Source organism: Coturnix japonica, chromosome 3 (assembly GCF_054131305.1).
Source record: "Coturnix japonica strain WE chromosome 3, WE-NBRP24, whole genome shotgun sequence".
Classification (NCBI taxonomy): Eukaryota; Metazoa; Chordata; class Aves; order Galliformes; family Phasianidae; genus Coturnix; species Coturnix japonica.
In genome coordinates, this window is record NC_140665.1 from 24,921,712 (window position 1) to 24,935,501 (window position 13,790).

Here is a 13,790-nt window from a genome sequence, read left to right on the forward strand (position 1 = left end):
TAACTTAAAGTCCAGCAGGAGGAAAAAGAAAAAACAGGAGAGGAAAAGTGGAGAAAAATACAGAAAGCTGAGACCTACATCTGATTCAACAGAAGGAATAAGCAACACTAGATCTGGCTGGGAAGCACTCAGTGAAAGGGCACAAACCTATTATCTGAAGAAGAAATCCAAGAAAGAATCTGTGATCCGAGGGGAAGCATCAATGAGAAACAAAAAGATGAGTTGTATGAGGAGCCCAGCAGGCAGGCCAGCCAACAGGTAGGTTGTTGTTGCCATGGGCTGACACACAACATTAGGAGCAAGTTAAAAATAAAGAGAAATCTCGTGTAAGTGGTGCAAAAGTTGAACTCGACAAATGAATTTTTGTCTCCTCCCAAGCTTGAAATAGGTCTCTGAACATACAGATTCCCCCTTGTTTCCACATCCATCACTATCAGTGGGACTGACTAGCACAGTCCAAATTTCAGTCCACCCTGCGTGCACAAGTACAACAGTAATAATCTGTTCAGATTACCAGTTAGACCAAGTTAACTACAAAATCCACTAGCAAGATATCCAAATTATCTGCATTAATATTAACTATCCAAAAGACAGGAATTTCAGGATAGTCTCTCCTACAGATCTCATCTGCAGAACAGTTCAAGATGGTACTTTCCCCTTTCAGTTCCTGCTAACACACTGACTGTACAGCAAGCACTCAGGCTGACATTCCGCAAAAATAAATTATAATTCTACCCAGAAAATCCTGCTGCAAGTCCACAACGTACAACTAAACGAAACATATTTTTCAGAAAAACATTCAACGTGGAAGTTAAGCCTTCAACCAATGACAAATCTCATGCATCACTATCTAAACTGCTTTTAGACCAAACAATATTTTCATTACAACTTTGCATTATGCATTGTAGAACAAACTCATCCAGTTTCTGGATTTTTTTTTTTATTTTTTTTTTTTGCCAAAGTTCTCCAGTGCTAATAAACACAAAGCCAGTTAGTGAAAACTTGCATAGGTACTGTATGTATTGAGCATTAATTTTAAAAATATTTTCTATGAACAGCTTTCATATGACCCGGTGTCCTTTTAGTGAGCATCACAGGCTTGTTTCTACTTTTAATTACTTAAAAAATGCATATTTCATACAGTGATTTTTTTTAATTGACTTTCTTCTTTGATTCTATCACTTAGATGTTGAGTTGGAGCACTAGATAAAATATTTAAGTTTCCATTTTACAGCACCTTAGAAGAAGAGTAAACAATTCAATACGCTTTAAATAATTGCTGGAATTTTATTTTTTAAAGGCATTCTTTCACTCGAAACTCCTACTTGAGGTCAATTTTTCTCAGCAAAGAATTGAGGTTGGACCACAGTTTTAAAGGATGGAAACCTACCACATTGACAGAGTCGTTCAAGGAAAGAAGACTTTCTTCCCTTATGATAGCTGAGTGGAGAAAAATCAGCCACATAGAGACATGTACTAAGAAAAAGGAATGAAAACAAAGGTCTGTTTATACACTAAGCTCAATTCAGAACACGGTAGAAAAACAGGAAAGCACATTCTGAACCTGGTACCCATTTGGTTTCCGTATGCGGTTTTGTGTTTCTGATGTAATGGACTGATGTTAAAATGCAGCATGCTTACACCTTGATATACACAGCACATCATACTTGGAGAGCTTTGGACCATGCTGTGAAGGCACACAGTGCTTTTTTCACAGTCTCTGCCAAAACAGGCGATAGAGGTTACAACCACACCAGTTGGTGGCAACCATGTAATATGAACATTAGAACACAGCAGAAGCAGACAGCTGGTTGAGGCTCTTAATTCTTTCCCCCTCCCAAAACCAGAGAATTGATGAGGAACACCGGAGGTGACTGTTCCCTCCAGTTCATCCTATTGAATGACAGTGCTGAAAGTATGAGCAGCATGAAGTACTGTCCTGCATCTGTTGATCCATTTTTTCAGTAAGCAGCATACAAAATGTCTCACCCTCTTCAGGATTTCTACAAGTAGGTGATAATTGCTTCAGAGCTTATCATTAAAATAAGGATGTAATTAAGACATATTCCATTAAGCAAAAACAACTTTTCCATCAGGTTCAATGGAAATGTACTCAGGCCTATTATTAGATGTAAAGCAGACTGAAGATGACACCAGGGCATTAGTTCTCATTTTTTACTTCCTGTTCCAATTTCTATTCAGCTGAGATTTTGAGACATCCTCACTTTGTATAAAGAGAAGACAGATTGCAAGTCTGCAGCTGTGTGCTTCAAGACTACAAAGTGGCTGCTTGCAAGCTTAGCTATTTTCCATCTAAAAATACTTGACAACAGCAGGCTGTCATACTTAAAGATCTGCTAGGATGGGAACTCAATCCTTGTAAGACATACCATTCTTTTGTATACCATCTTGCAGTATTCCTATCTGGAAAAAAATATTTGGTGTATATGTAAGTGAATATTGATAGTCAACATGTACTAAAGAACCAGATTTTACAGCACAGTAATATAATTTGTCAGCCATACCAATACAATTCATTTTACAGTTTCAATACAGTCAAAGACCTAACATTTAAAGTTCAGAATTAAGAAGCTTTATCCAAAGACAACTCTGCTTCTTGAAATCTTTGCAGTTAGTGCTTCAGAATAGCAATCTGAATAGAACTGGGCCTTCAGAATATCATGAAGCTTCCTGTCAAAGCTTGAGAACTGCTTTTGTCAGATTAATCCCCGTGGAGTTCTCATCACCTCCACAACCAGACAAAATATAAACGTGTTCTAATACACAAATAATCATGATGCAAGAGCACACACAAAAGCATACAGTCAAGGGAGTAAGGAAGTTCACAGAGCCAGCATGTTTTTCCAGAGAGAAATAATAGCCAAATGGGAGACCAAGCAGCAGGGGACAAAACAGATTGCACAGTTTGAAGAAAAACAGGTGGTAAAAGGAGATTCAGTCCCAATTATGTCTGATTCTGAATAATATGGATGAAAATTCTAGACACAGCAGTACATTTTGTGCTTACTGTCAGGTATGCCAAAAGGACATTTGTTGGTCCACATGTTTGAAGCCAGACACTGTAATGAGAGATTGCTAAGGACCTTTTAACAATGCCAGAAACTTAAGCTAGAACTTCTCTGCATCTCCCCTTAAAACAGACAATCTATAAACCTATGGAACGAAGAAGTTTCAGCATCACTTTCCTGCCCAAATCCATACATGAAGGCTAAACATAGTTTGCTACCCCTCTAAACCAGCCAAAGAAACTCTTTGAAACAGTGTGGGTTAAAACCCACACTCATATTTATTCAATGACACAAGCTTCTATAGAAAAGCTTTTGCATCATCACCTAAGTCTGACTGACACTTTTATTACCCAAATCACTAGGAAGATTTTCTTGTGTACTACTTCTGCTGGACTTGGACTTTTGGGCAATGCACCAATTACTCATCAGGAAGTGAAAAAGGACTACCACACATTATTTATGTACGTTAGCAGCCCTGTCACAAGTAGAAGCAGTGGTTTTATAGATATCAAGGGACCATAAACAACCACAAGAAACTCAAACATACCATGCAACCTAACATATGTAACCCCTACTTTAACCAGAGTTAGCAATAAAGAGTTCTGTTCCGAAATGTCTGCCCTCAGTATAAGCGTAATTCAAAGTACTGCAAGACAGATTGATGCAACATAGCACTCAGGAACCATACTGATTTGTATTACTTTAATCACTGTAGGTCAGAGCATTCTAACTGAAACAGTCCTCAGTAGGAAAAAGTATACTGAATTCAACATATCACTGTGCAGAGACATAAAATACCCTGGAAGAGTTGAGAGACAAACTCGGCAAGTCTCTTATTTTAAGTTAGGCCAGTACTTTAAAACTCCAACTTGTAGGATCTGGTGAAAGGCTGAAGTTCAGCACACATTGAAGAGTTCTGTACCCAATATCTTGAGAAAGCACGTAAACTTATGCAGGTTTAGTCTCAATACGCAACAGCTAATAAATCTCAAAGAGCTATCGTGTAAATATCCGCTTTAAAAATATACCAGTTCTCAAAAAAATATTATGAAGAAGTCATCTCAATCTTGCAAAGGTCTGAAGAATGACAACTGCAACCATCCATCCCATAGCTTTCCTCACTTTGCCTTTCATCCTGTCAAGAAAGGCCATGAGTCTTTTCCCATCTGCATAACTTTCACAGCTCTATCTCCTTGCTGGGCCACCTGCAATCAATGCATTAAGCTTCAGCCAGCTCAGTCTCTCTTCCCAAATAATTTTTCCACATTTTCTATGAGTGAGAGAATATTAACAGAATCCCCTTTAACACTCAAAGACCTTATTTTCCTTCCATCTACTTAATTCTTCCTTGCAATTCCCTTTTTTGCATTTTTTTCTCTCAAATTCTATGTTCTCCAGTTCTTCCCTGATGATACAAACAGGAGGGACATAACGGCTGGGCTCTTGGCCAGCAAGGACAGACTGAGGAACCGTGCTTTGCTCTGTGTGCAGGTGAGGTGGCTTCAAGGAAGGCCAGCCAACAGCTGTCCCCTGTTGCCTGTGGGGAAGTTACAGAGCAGCTGGAGAGTAACCATGCACAATGGCATGTGTTAGGATGGCAAAAATAATGGGCATAAATTGAAACAAGAGAAGACCGGCTAGATACAAGTAGCAGCCTCCCCAGTGAGGGAGTGAAGCAGGCTGCCAAAAGTGTCTTTACAGTCTTTGTCCATACCAGTTTTTAATACCTGCCTGAATGAAGGCAAGTATGAATTCACAGCCATCCCTTTTCCCTCAAATCAAAGCATAATGACTTGTGAGGGTACTGTCTGTATGAACTGCTTTACAAAACAACAGTGCAGAAATGTCTAACCTCTCTAACCCAAGCCCTAAGCAGCAGCACATCACCAGTGGAAACAAGTCATTATCATTTATCAGGTAATAACATCAGCTATTGATGTGCTAGCATTCTTCCTTGTTCCAGGTTCCTGAGAGCCAGCCAAAAGCAAAGCTTTCTCCTGGATAGACTTCACAAGCCAACAACTTGTAACAAAGTCTTTTCAGCCTGCCAGAACCATGACATCAGATTTAGGGCCACGTCCCTAAATCTTACTCCGAACCAGGTGCCCACGGTGATCTAACATTCTTATGAAGACAGCCTGACCTTGGCAACTGCACAGGTGCAGTTATCAATCAAGGTTTTCAAACACAAGGACAGCCCAGCAATTTGCCCTGGACAGAACAGATGCACTGGTGTTGGCTAGATGGGTGCTAATTGCTTCACCCTGTAGCACTCAGTGCTGGCCAGAGCGGAGCTGGATCTGTCACAAGACTGAGAGGAGCAGATGCACAGAAATAGGTGTCCAAAGCTCTGGTTGCTAAAGGACATACACAGTGACACTGCACAGCTGGAAGAAGCTCTGGAGAAGGAAAACAGATCAGGCACAAGTAGAATTTAAGTGGTGTGCAAAGTCAACCATTACAGATCTATCCAGATTTCTCTTTTAGAAGAAGCAACTAGTTTCCTGAAATACCGCCTAATGAAATCAGGATGCTTCCTAATCAGCATTTTAATGGGAAAAAAACAGCGAGCTGACATGTTGTAAGAAATCAATATAGAAAGGAAATAAAGTTTATGCACATAGATTGCACAGGCCATAACCATAGGACTTCAGGTTTCATTAGTCCCAGCACTCATAGGAATATACACTTGAAGATAATTCCGTCCCATGAAACAAGTAGAGACTTGGTAGAGCACTGACACAAAAGCCAGAACACAGTATCCAAAGCATTTGCAGTCAGTAAAAGCATGTCCATATAACTAATCAGAACAAAGGATAAGAGGACTTTCAGTTCTCTGGTGGTTTTGGACACACATATTTTGCATTGACAGAATGCTAAGACTGTAAACAAATTAAGAAGTCATTGAAAGGCCAGAGGACAAACAGCATTTTTCATTTGCCCCGCATTACAAAAAGGGACATTTCAAGAAAAAATGTTAAGTTTTGACAGAGAGGTCTGCAAACATTTTAAGAACAATTAAGAGAATTGATACAGATCAGCCTTTTGAAGTTGCCATTTTTCTTTTGTCACAGAAAAGTAGTCAAGTTTACTCTTTTACTTTTTGGGGAGGGGAGGAGGGTTGAGGAGTGGAGGGAACATGTTAAAAATGGATTCATAACATTGAAATGAAAGCTCATCTCTGGGGCTGTTTTGTTTCTGATGTTTTCTGTTTTGCTTTAGTTTTCAGTATTTATATATATATATATAATATATATACACACAGAGACATATGTTTGAAAGCATCAAAATCAGCTCTTAAAGTATTATTTAAAGACTTGTATGATTTTTTCCCACGCCAGTTTGAAGCATTCGCAAACAACAGCAAAATTACTGTCTCTCATTTTACCAATAAATTTCACTTGCCCTAGATTTCTTAAGTGGATTTCCCAGATTTGCAGGCAGAAACTCTTATAGAGCCAGGAACAGGAGTTAACTCTGCTGGTTTCCTGCTCAGTAACTTAATGAAGAGGCCATCCTGTCTCTCTTGCACATGTACATTGTATAATTCCTTTGGGGACTAAGGGGAGAGGAGATGTGCGTGCACACAGACTCACATGCATCATAATGAGCTACTCTATGCAATAATGCAGAACGTTTCTCTATAGGAACCCTGCCAAAAAAGAAATAATTGGCAGAAGACGTACATTAACATGTTCACCAAAATATTCACATCCAAATACTCCACATCTCTCAAGAGTTTTCAGAGAGCTTTGCAGCCACTGGATTAAGAGATTGTAAGAATAGCATATAATCACTGTTTTTACAGAGCAAATCAATCTATCCAAAAATGCTCCTGTAATTTCTCACCTAACAGTCTGCATAATGGCCAAATACACTAAAATAGAAACCAATTCGCAAACCAGAAAAGGACCTATGTTGTTATCACAAAGGATTTATTGCAAATAGCTCACCTAGCTCTCACTGTAGCTAGACTTTACCAAGATGCCTTGGATAACCTGCTCAGAAAAACATGTCCTCAAAACCTTACAGGTTAGGTCCTTAAAAATCAGGTAGGAACCTACTCACCCAATGGAAATAATTAACTGCACTGATACATGCTGAAGTCCTTAATAAACCTCCCTCTTTTTTGTTGATGGACTGAATTGTAAGAGAAGGCAAACAAAACATCCTAAATCACATGGGTCCTCAAGGAATTTATATGTTTTATTAAAAGTGCATTGAAAATGTATATATACAGCTGCTATTCAAGTTCTAAGCATTCAGCAGGTCTAGATTTGCTCAGAAATTCTTAAACTGTCAAGGAACCTGATCTGAGTTTTGACGCAGAAAACTAAGACCAGTTGAGATTTTCCTCATCTCAGTTTTCACCATAGAACCAAAATAAGTGCAATTAACAATATAGACACAGCATTTCTACATTTATATAGATATTATATAATATTCAACATTACTACAGAAGACTAGCTAGTAAGTTTCAACAGCAGCCCCCCTGCTGGAGTTTGTTCCCCAGACAAACAGAGTGTGGTGAGGTACTGGCATAGACTGCCCAGGCAAGCTGTGGATGCCCCATCCCTGGAGGCATTCAAGGCCAGGTTTGATGGGTTCCTGGGGCAGCCTGATCTACTCAGTGACAACCCAGCCCACAGCATAGAGGGTTAGAACTGAATGATTTTTGATGTCACTTCCAACCCAAGCAACTCTATGATTCATTTTGGTCAGTTACAGAGCAGTCCAGATAGCTTAAGTGCCTGCTGACTTAAGAAAATCTGTTACAGAAAGATATTGTTACCCCAAGGTCCCTTATGACAGCTTTATCTATTGCCACATTCCCACTTGAAAGCCAGAAAAATGTGTACTCAGCAAGATGGAGGATACACTTACAGAGAACTTGATGCATGAAATAATAATATCAGTACCTCTATTAGTATCAGAGTGCATCAGGGTAACAGTGTGACATTGCATCACAAACTTCATCTGCATCTTTTCAAGACATTTCAGATTAAAAAAAATAAAAAAAAAAAAAAATCATGACAAACTAGATAAGGAAAAAGAAAATAAAAAATCCTTCGCTTCTGCCATCAAACTCTCTTTTCTCTTTAAGACCCTCAAAAATAAAGAATGAACGAACATACCTCTACTGGAATTTAATGTGGATTCACTTTTGGCTGTTTCTTCTGTGACTTTGAAGATGCTATTTTCATACACAGAGCTGGAAAGAAAAAAAAAAGTCCTTTCAGAGACACGGGTCTCAGACACACTAGCTCCACAGTGAAGAATAATGCCATATAAAGTTAGACCCAACCAAGCAAGTAGCTGATCTTGTCTAGCAGCATAAGTCAGGAGTAACTATCTGTCATGGTTTTGTAATTTTGTAATTTTGCTATCAGTATTCCACATCATAACATCATGTCAAGTATGGATACTTCTGTTGAATGTGCAGTCCACAGAAGAAGACTACATATCCCAGAGAACAACAGGAGTAACAATAAGTCACGGGACCAGGACTCTATATAATCTCGTTCCCAGGCTGGAGTGCCCTCCTTCTTCTCTCGAACTTCTCGGAGAGTGGGAAGCGTTCCAGCCGTGTCGCCTAGAGTTCACAGTAGGCCTCTCGGTTTTCGGAGACTCTCTCTCTCTGTTTCGTTCGATTTTGTTAGCCTTAATTATATTATATTGTGTTATCTTGTATTTCGATATCATATTTAGTAAAATAAGTTTTTCCTCCTTAGATTGTCGCTGTTTTATCCCACTCCCCTTTTCCCCCTCCTTTCCGGGCCCCGGGGGGGGGCGTGGGGTGGCTTCCCCTGTCACGGGCATAGGTAATCTAAGTAACCCGTGACAGATTTTTTGGTGGAGAATGCGGGCATAGAGCTTTTTAGCTTTTAGAACAACTCTCTCTTTGCTCTTAAAGAGCTTCGTTACGGGAGTGTTCGGAGTGTTATCTTTCCGTAGCTGCTCACGGAGAACGTGACCTTGAAATACCAGACAAATTGTCAACATTAAGGGCTGCTGCACATTCTCAGCATTGCTATCTAACTTTTGTGTAGAAAACAAAGGGATTTCTTTCTCCCTTAGAGCAAAGCTAGCTAGCTCTGACTTTTACAGAGCCTGCCAGCTATGAATCCACTCTTCATCCCAGTTGCTCTGTTTAAGGGATTGAAAGCAATTATGATCTTCTTAAAGTATTGGTCAACTATTAACACCATAATTTGGTGTTGTGGAATTGTGCAGATATATAGCCTAATAAGGTGGATACTGATGGAGACACCTGCCTGGTACTTTTACGAGATGTGGTATGGTCAGAATTTTGGCATCTACACCTCAGATGCAATTGTGAATCTTACTAACACTTGCATCCCAGATGGAACAGGCAATTTTACAAATACTTGCATCCCAGATGGAACAGGCAATTTTACAAACACCACCATGTTTAATTCATTGTACAGGCTAAAAAAACCCTTTTTATTTAGGTTGTACTCTCAGATTTCCACACGCTTTTCAGTAACTGAGATAGGGTTCATACTTGCATTCATGTTATCACTATCAATGCATGCATATATGTTCCTATGCATTCGTTCTATGCGGAAGTCTCCTCCAGAACCAGAGAATGATGACTGGCAGGGAATATGGAAAGGTTTAGGAAAAGTCTTAGAAGCATGGGGACCCGCAGTGTCATGGGATTTCACTCTTGAACACCTAAGGGACCCTAAGAAATTAAGTGAGTATTTGGGTCAGAGATCTAAGGAGGTAAACCTTATGTGGGGTTTGGCTTATGCATACCGTGCTTTGTATCATACTATTCTGGAGAGAGAGAGTTTCCGATCTGAGATTCAAGCCCAAGTTAATTCTGATCAGTCACAGGAGGCATCAGTAGCAATATCAGTTGCCCCTGTGGAAGGCAAGAAATGGAAACGGGTGTCCACGCGTCTAGAACGAAAAGAAGGAGAAGCACAGGGGGGGGCAGCAGAAGACCCAGGTGCCGGGCATGGAGCAGTACCGAAAAAAGCAAAGGCAAAAACCAAGAGGCATGAAGAAGAGACTGATGATGAGGAGGAAATCACCTATTGTCGACCTCTGAAGCTGACTGAAATCCAAGGCTCAAGAAAGGAGTTTACACGGCGTCAAGATGAAGGTATCCTTGCTTGGTTGCTTCGCTGCTGGGACAACGGGGCCAACAGCTTGTCTCTAGATGGTAATGAAGCTCGCCAACTAGGAAGCATTGCCCAAGATGCAGGTATCGACAGAGGGATTAGCAGATGTTCGGATGGAGCTGCTACTCTCTGGTTGCGGCTGTTAGAAGCCGTGAGAGAAAGGTACCCCTATAAGGATGCTTTGAAGCCTAAATTTGATAGTTGGAATACCGTCCAAAAAGGTATTCAGCGCCTGAGGGAATTGGCCATGGCGAAAATGTTGTACAGCCCTGATCCAAGCGAACTTGACCCTGAGAGAGTGAGGGCCGATCCTGACATGTGGCAGAAAATCACAAGTACAGCACCAGAGAGAATTGCACAGTCATTGGTATCAGGATCTAAAGGATTCGTGGACAGATGGCCCCGAGTTGTTGAGCTGATTATAATGCTTCAAACCATCGATCAGCAGCTCCCCCAACTGCATGCCGCAGTTTCTGCCATCTCACGGCTAGAAAACCGAGTAGATGAAATGTGCAAGAAATTGTTTCCATCAACTAATTGTAATGATCCCGTAATAGTATCAGAAACAACTGATGAAGGTCAATCCTCGTACGGGCCACCAGGTCTAATGAAGGATCTGATCAAACTAGTCCAGTCCTACTCCCCACCTGCATCATCAAAAGTCTCAGCTGTTAAACGCACACGCTTCCCAGCTCGAGCAAAGAACAACAGTACGATTGCACCGCGTGTTTCCATGTGGCGCTACCTACGTGACCGTGGAGAAGACATGAGGAAGTGGCATGATCAGCCCACGTCTGCACTACGAGCACGGGTGAAAGAACTACTAGACATACCAACCACCAGTGGAGTTGCTCCAGTCATCACAGGTAACCAATAGAGGGGCCCTGCCCTCAGTCAGGGGAGGGAAAGGGATAATAGAGTTTATTGGACTGTGTGGATTCGATGGCCTGGCACATCAGAACCACAGGAATATAAGGCGCTGGTGGATACTGGTGCACAGTGCACCCTAATGCCCTCCAGTCATGAAGGGACAGAATCAATCCATATTTCTGGAGTGACTGGGGGCTCTCAAGAATTGACTGTGCTGGAGGCTGAAATAAGCCTCACTGGCAAAGACTGGCAAAAACATCCTATTGTGACTGGCCCAGGGGCTCCATGTATACTGGGTATTGATTACCTCAGAAGGGGGCATTTCAAGGATCCTAAGGGGTATCGATGGGCCTTTGGGATAGCTGCTGTAGACATGGACAACATTAAGCAGCTGTCTGTTTTGCCTGGCCTGTCAGAGGACCCGTCTGTTGTGGGGCTGCTACGAGTAAAAGAGCAGCAGGTACCGATTGCTACAAAGACAGTGCACAGACGGCAGTATCGCACCAACAGGGATTCCTTGCTCCCCATTCATGATTTGATTCGCCAGTTGGAGAATCAGGGAGTGATCAGTAAAACTCACTCACCTTTTAACAGCCCCATATGGCCAGTGCGTAAAGCCAGTGGAGAATGGAGGCTGACAGTAGACTACCGTGGCCTGAATGAGGTCACACCCCCATTGAGCGCTGCTGTGCCGGACATGTTGGAACTCCAGTACGAGCTGGAGTCAAAAGCAGCCAAATGGTATGCCACCATTGACATTGCCAATGCCTTCTTTTCTATTCCTTTGGCCGCAGAATGCAAGCCACAGTTTGCCTTCACCTGGAGGGGCATTCAGTATACTTGGAACCGTTTGCCCCAGGGGTGGAAACACAGCCCAACCATTTGCCATGGGTTGGTTCAAACTGTACTGGAACAGGGTGGTGCTCCTGAACACCTGCAGTACATTGATGACATTGTTGTGTGGGGTGATACAGCAGAAGAAGTTTTCACAAAAGGAGAGCAGATAATCCGGATTCTTCTACAAGCTGGCTTTGCTATTAAGCGAAGCAAAGTAAAAGGACCTGCCCAGGAAATTCAGTTCTTAGGTATAAAGTGGCAGGATGGACGTCGTCACATCCCAGCAGATGTGATCGACAAAATCACTGCCATGTCTCCACCAACTAGCAAGAAAGAGACACAATCTTTCCTGGGTGCAGTGGGCTTTTGGAGGATGCACATTCCAAACTACAGCCTCATTGTAAGCCCCCTTTATCAGGTAACGCGGAAGAAGAATGATTTTGCATGGGGCCCTGAGCAGCAGCAGGCTTTTGAACAGATTAAACAAGAGATAGCCCGTGCTGTAGCCCTAGGGCCAGTACGGACTGGACAGGATGTAAAGAACATCCTCTATACTGCTGCTGGAGAGAAAGGCCCCACTTGGAGTTTGTGGCAAAGAGCCTCAGGAGAGACCCGAGGCCGACCCCTGGGATTCTGGAGTCGATCATATAAGGGGTCTGAAGAGTGCTACACTCCAACTGAGAAGGAGATCTTAGCCGCGTATGAGGGGGTTCGGGCTGCTTCCGAAGTAGTCGGGACTGAAACACAGCTCCTTTTGGCACCTCGACTGCCAGTGCTGAACTGGATGTTCAAAGGACAGGTTCCCTCCACCCATCATGCTACCGATGTCACCTGGAGCAAGTGGATTACGCTGATTACACAGCGAGCGCGAATGGGAAACCTCAATCGTCCAGGAATCCTAGAGGTAATCATGGACTGGCCTGAAGATAAAAAGTTTGGAACATCACCAGCAGAAGAGGTATCACGTGCTAAAGAGGCCCCACCATACAACGAATTACCAGAAAATGAAAAGAAATATGCCCTATTCACTGACGGATCATGTCGCATTGTAGGGAAGCATCGCAAATGGAAAGCTGCTGTGTGGAGCCCCACACGACAGGTTGCAGAGGCCACTGAAGGTAAGGGAGAATCAAGTCAGTTTGCAGAGGTAAAAGCTGTCCAGCTGGCCTTAGATGTTGCTGAACGGGAGAGGTGGCCAATGCTGTATCTTTATACTGACTCATGGATGGTGGCAAATGCCTTATGGGGGTGGTTACAGCGGTGGGAACAAAATAACTGGCAACGGAGGGGAAAATCTGTTTGGGCCGCTGAACTATGGAAGGACATTGCTTCCCGAACAAAGAATATGGTTGTAAAGGTGCGTCATGTGGATGCACATGTGCCCAAAAGTCGGGCTACTGAAGAACAACAAAACAACCATCAGGTAGATAAAGCTGCCAAAATTGAGGTGGCTCAAATTGACTTGGACTGGCAGAATAAGGGTGAATTATTTCTAGCTCGATGGGCTCATGAGACCTCAGGCCATCAAGGAAGAGACGCAACATATAAGTGGGCCAGAGACCGAGGGGTGGACTTAACCATGGACGCTATTGCGCAGATTATTCATGATTGTGAAACATGTGCCATAATTAAACAAGCCAGAAGGATGAAACCTCTCTGGGAGGAAGGGCGATGGCAAAAGTATAAATATGGGGAGGCGTGGCAGGTTGATTATATCACCTTGCCACGATCTCGCAGTGGTAAGTGTTATGTACTCACTATGGTAGAGGCAACCACTGGGTGGCTTGAAACATACGCAGTACCCCATGCAACTGCTCGAAACACCATATTAGGTCTTGAGAAACAAGTCTTGTGGCGACATGGCACCCCAGAAAGAATTGAATCTGATAATGGGACACAT

The 13,790-nt window shown here is 42.3% G+C and overlaps 1 protein-coding gene across 7 annotated transcripts in view; it reads right to left on the bottom strand.

The window, feature by feature from the left end:
- LOC107311182 (uncharacterized) overlaps positions 1 to 13,790 on the bottom strand; it is a 301,670-nt gene that overhangs the window by 195,889 nt on the left and 91,991 nt on the right. For all 7 annotated transcript variants that reach the window (XM_085543047.1, XM_085543053.1, XM_085543054.1 and 4 more), the window contains one exon: positions 8,165 to 8,241. Coding sequence is in view for 6 of the 7 variants with exons in the window: in XM_085543053.1 (XP_085399179.1) it covers positions 8,165 to 8,241 (77 nt within the window). In the remaining variant the exon portion in view is untranslated. The remainder of the gene's footprint in view (positions 1 to 8,164; positions 8,242 to 13,790) is intronic.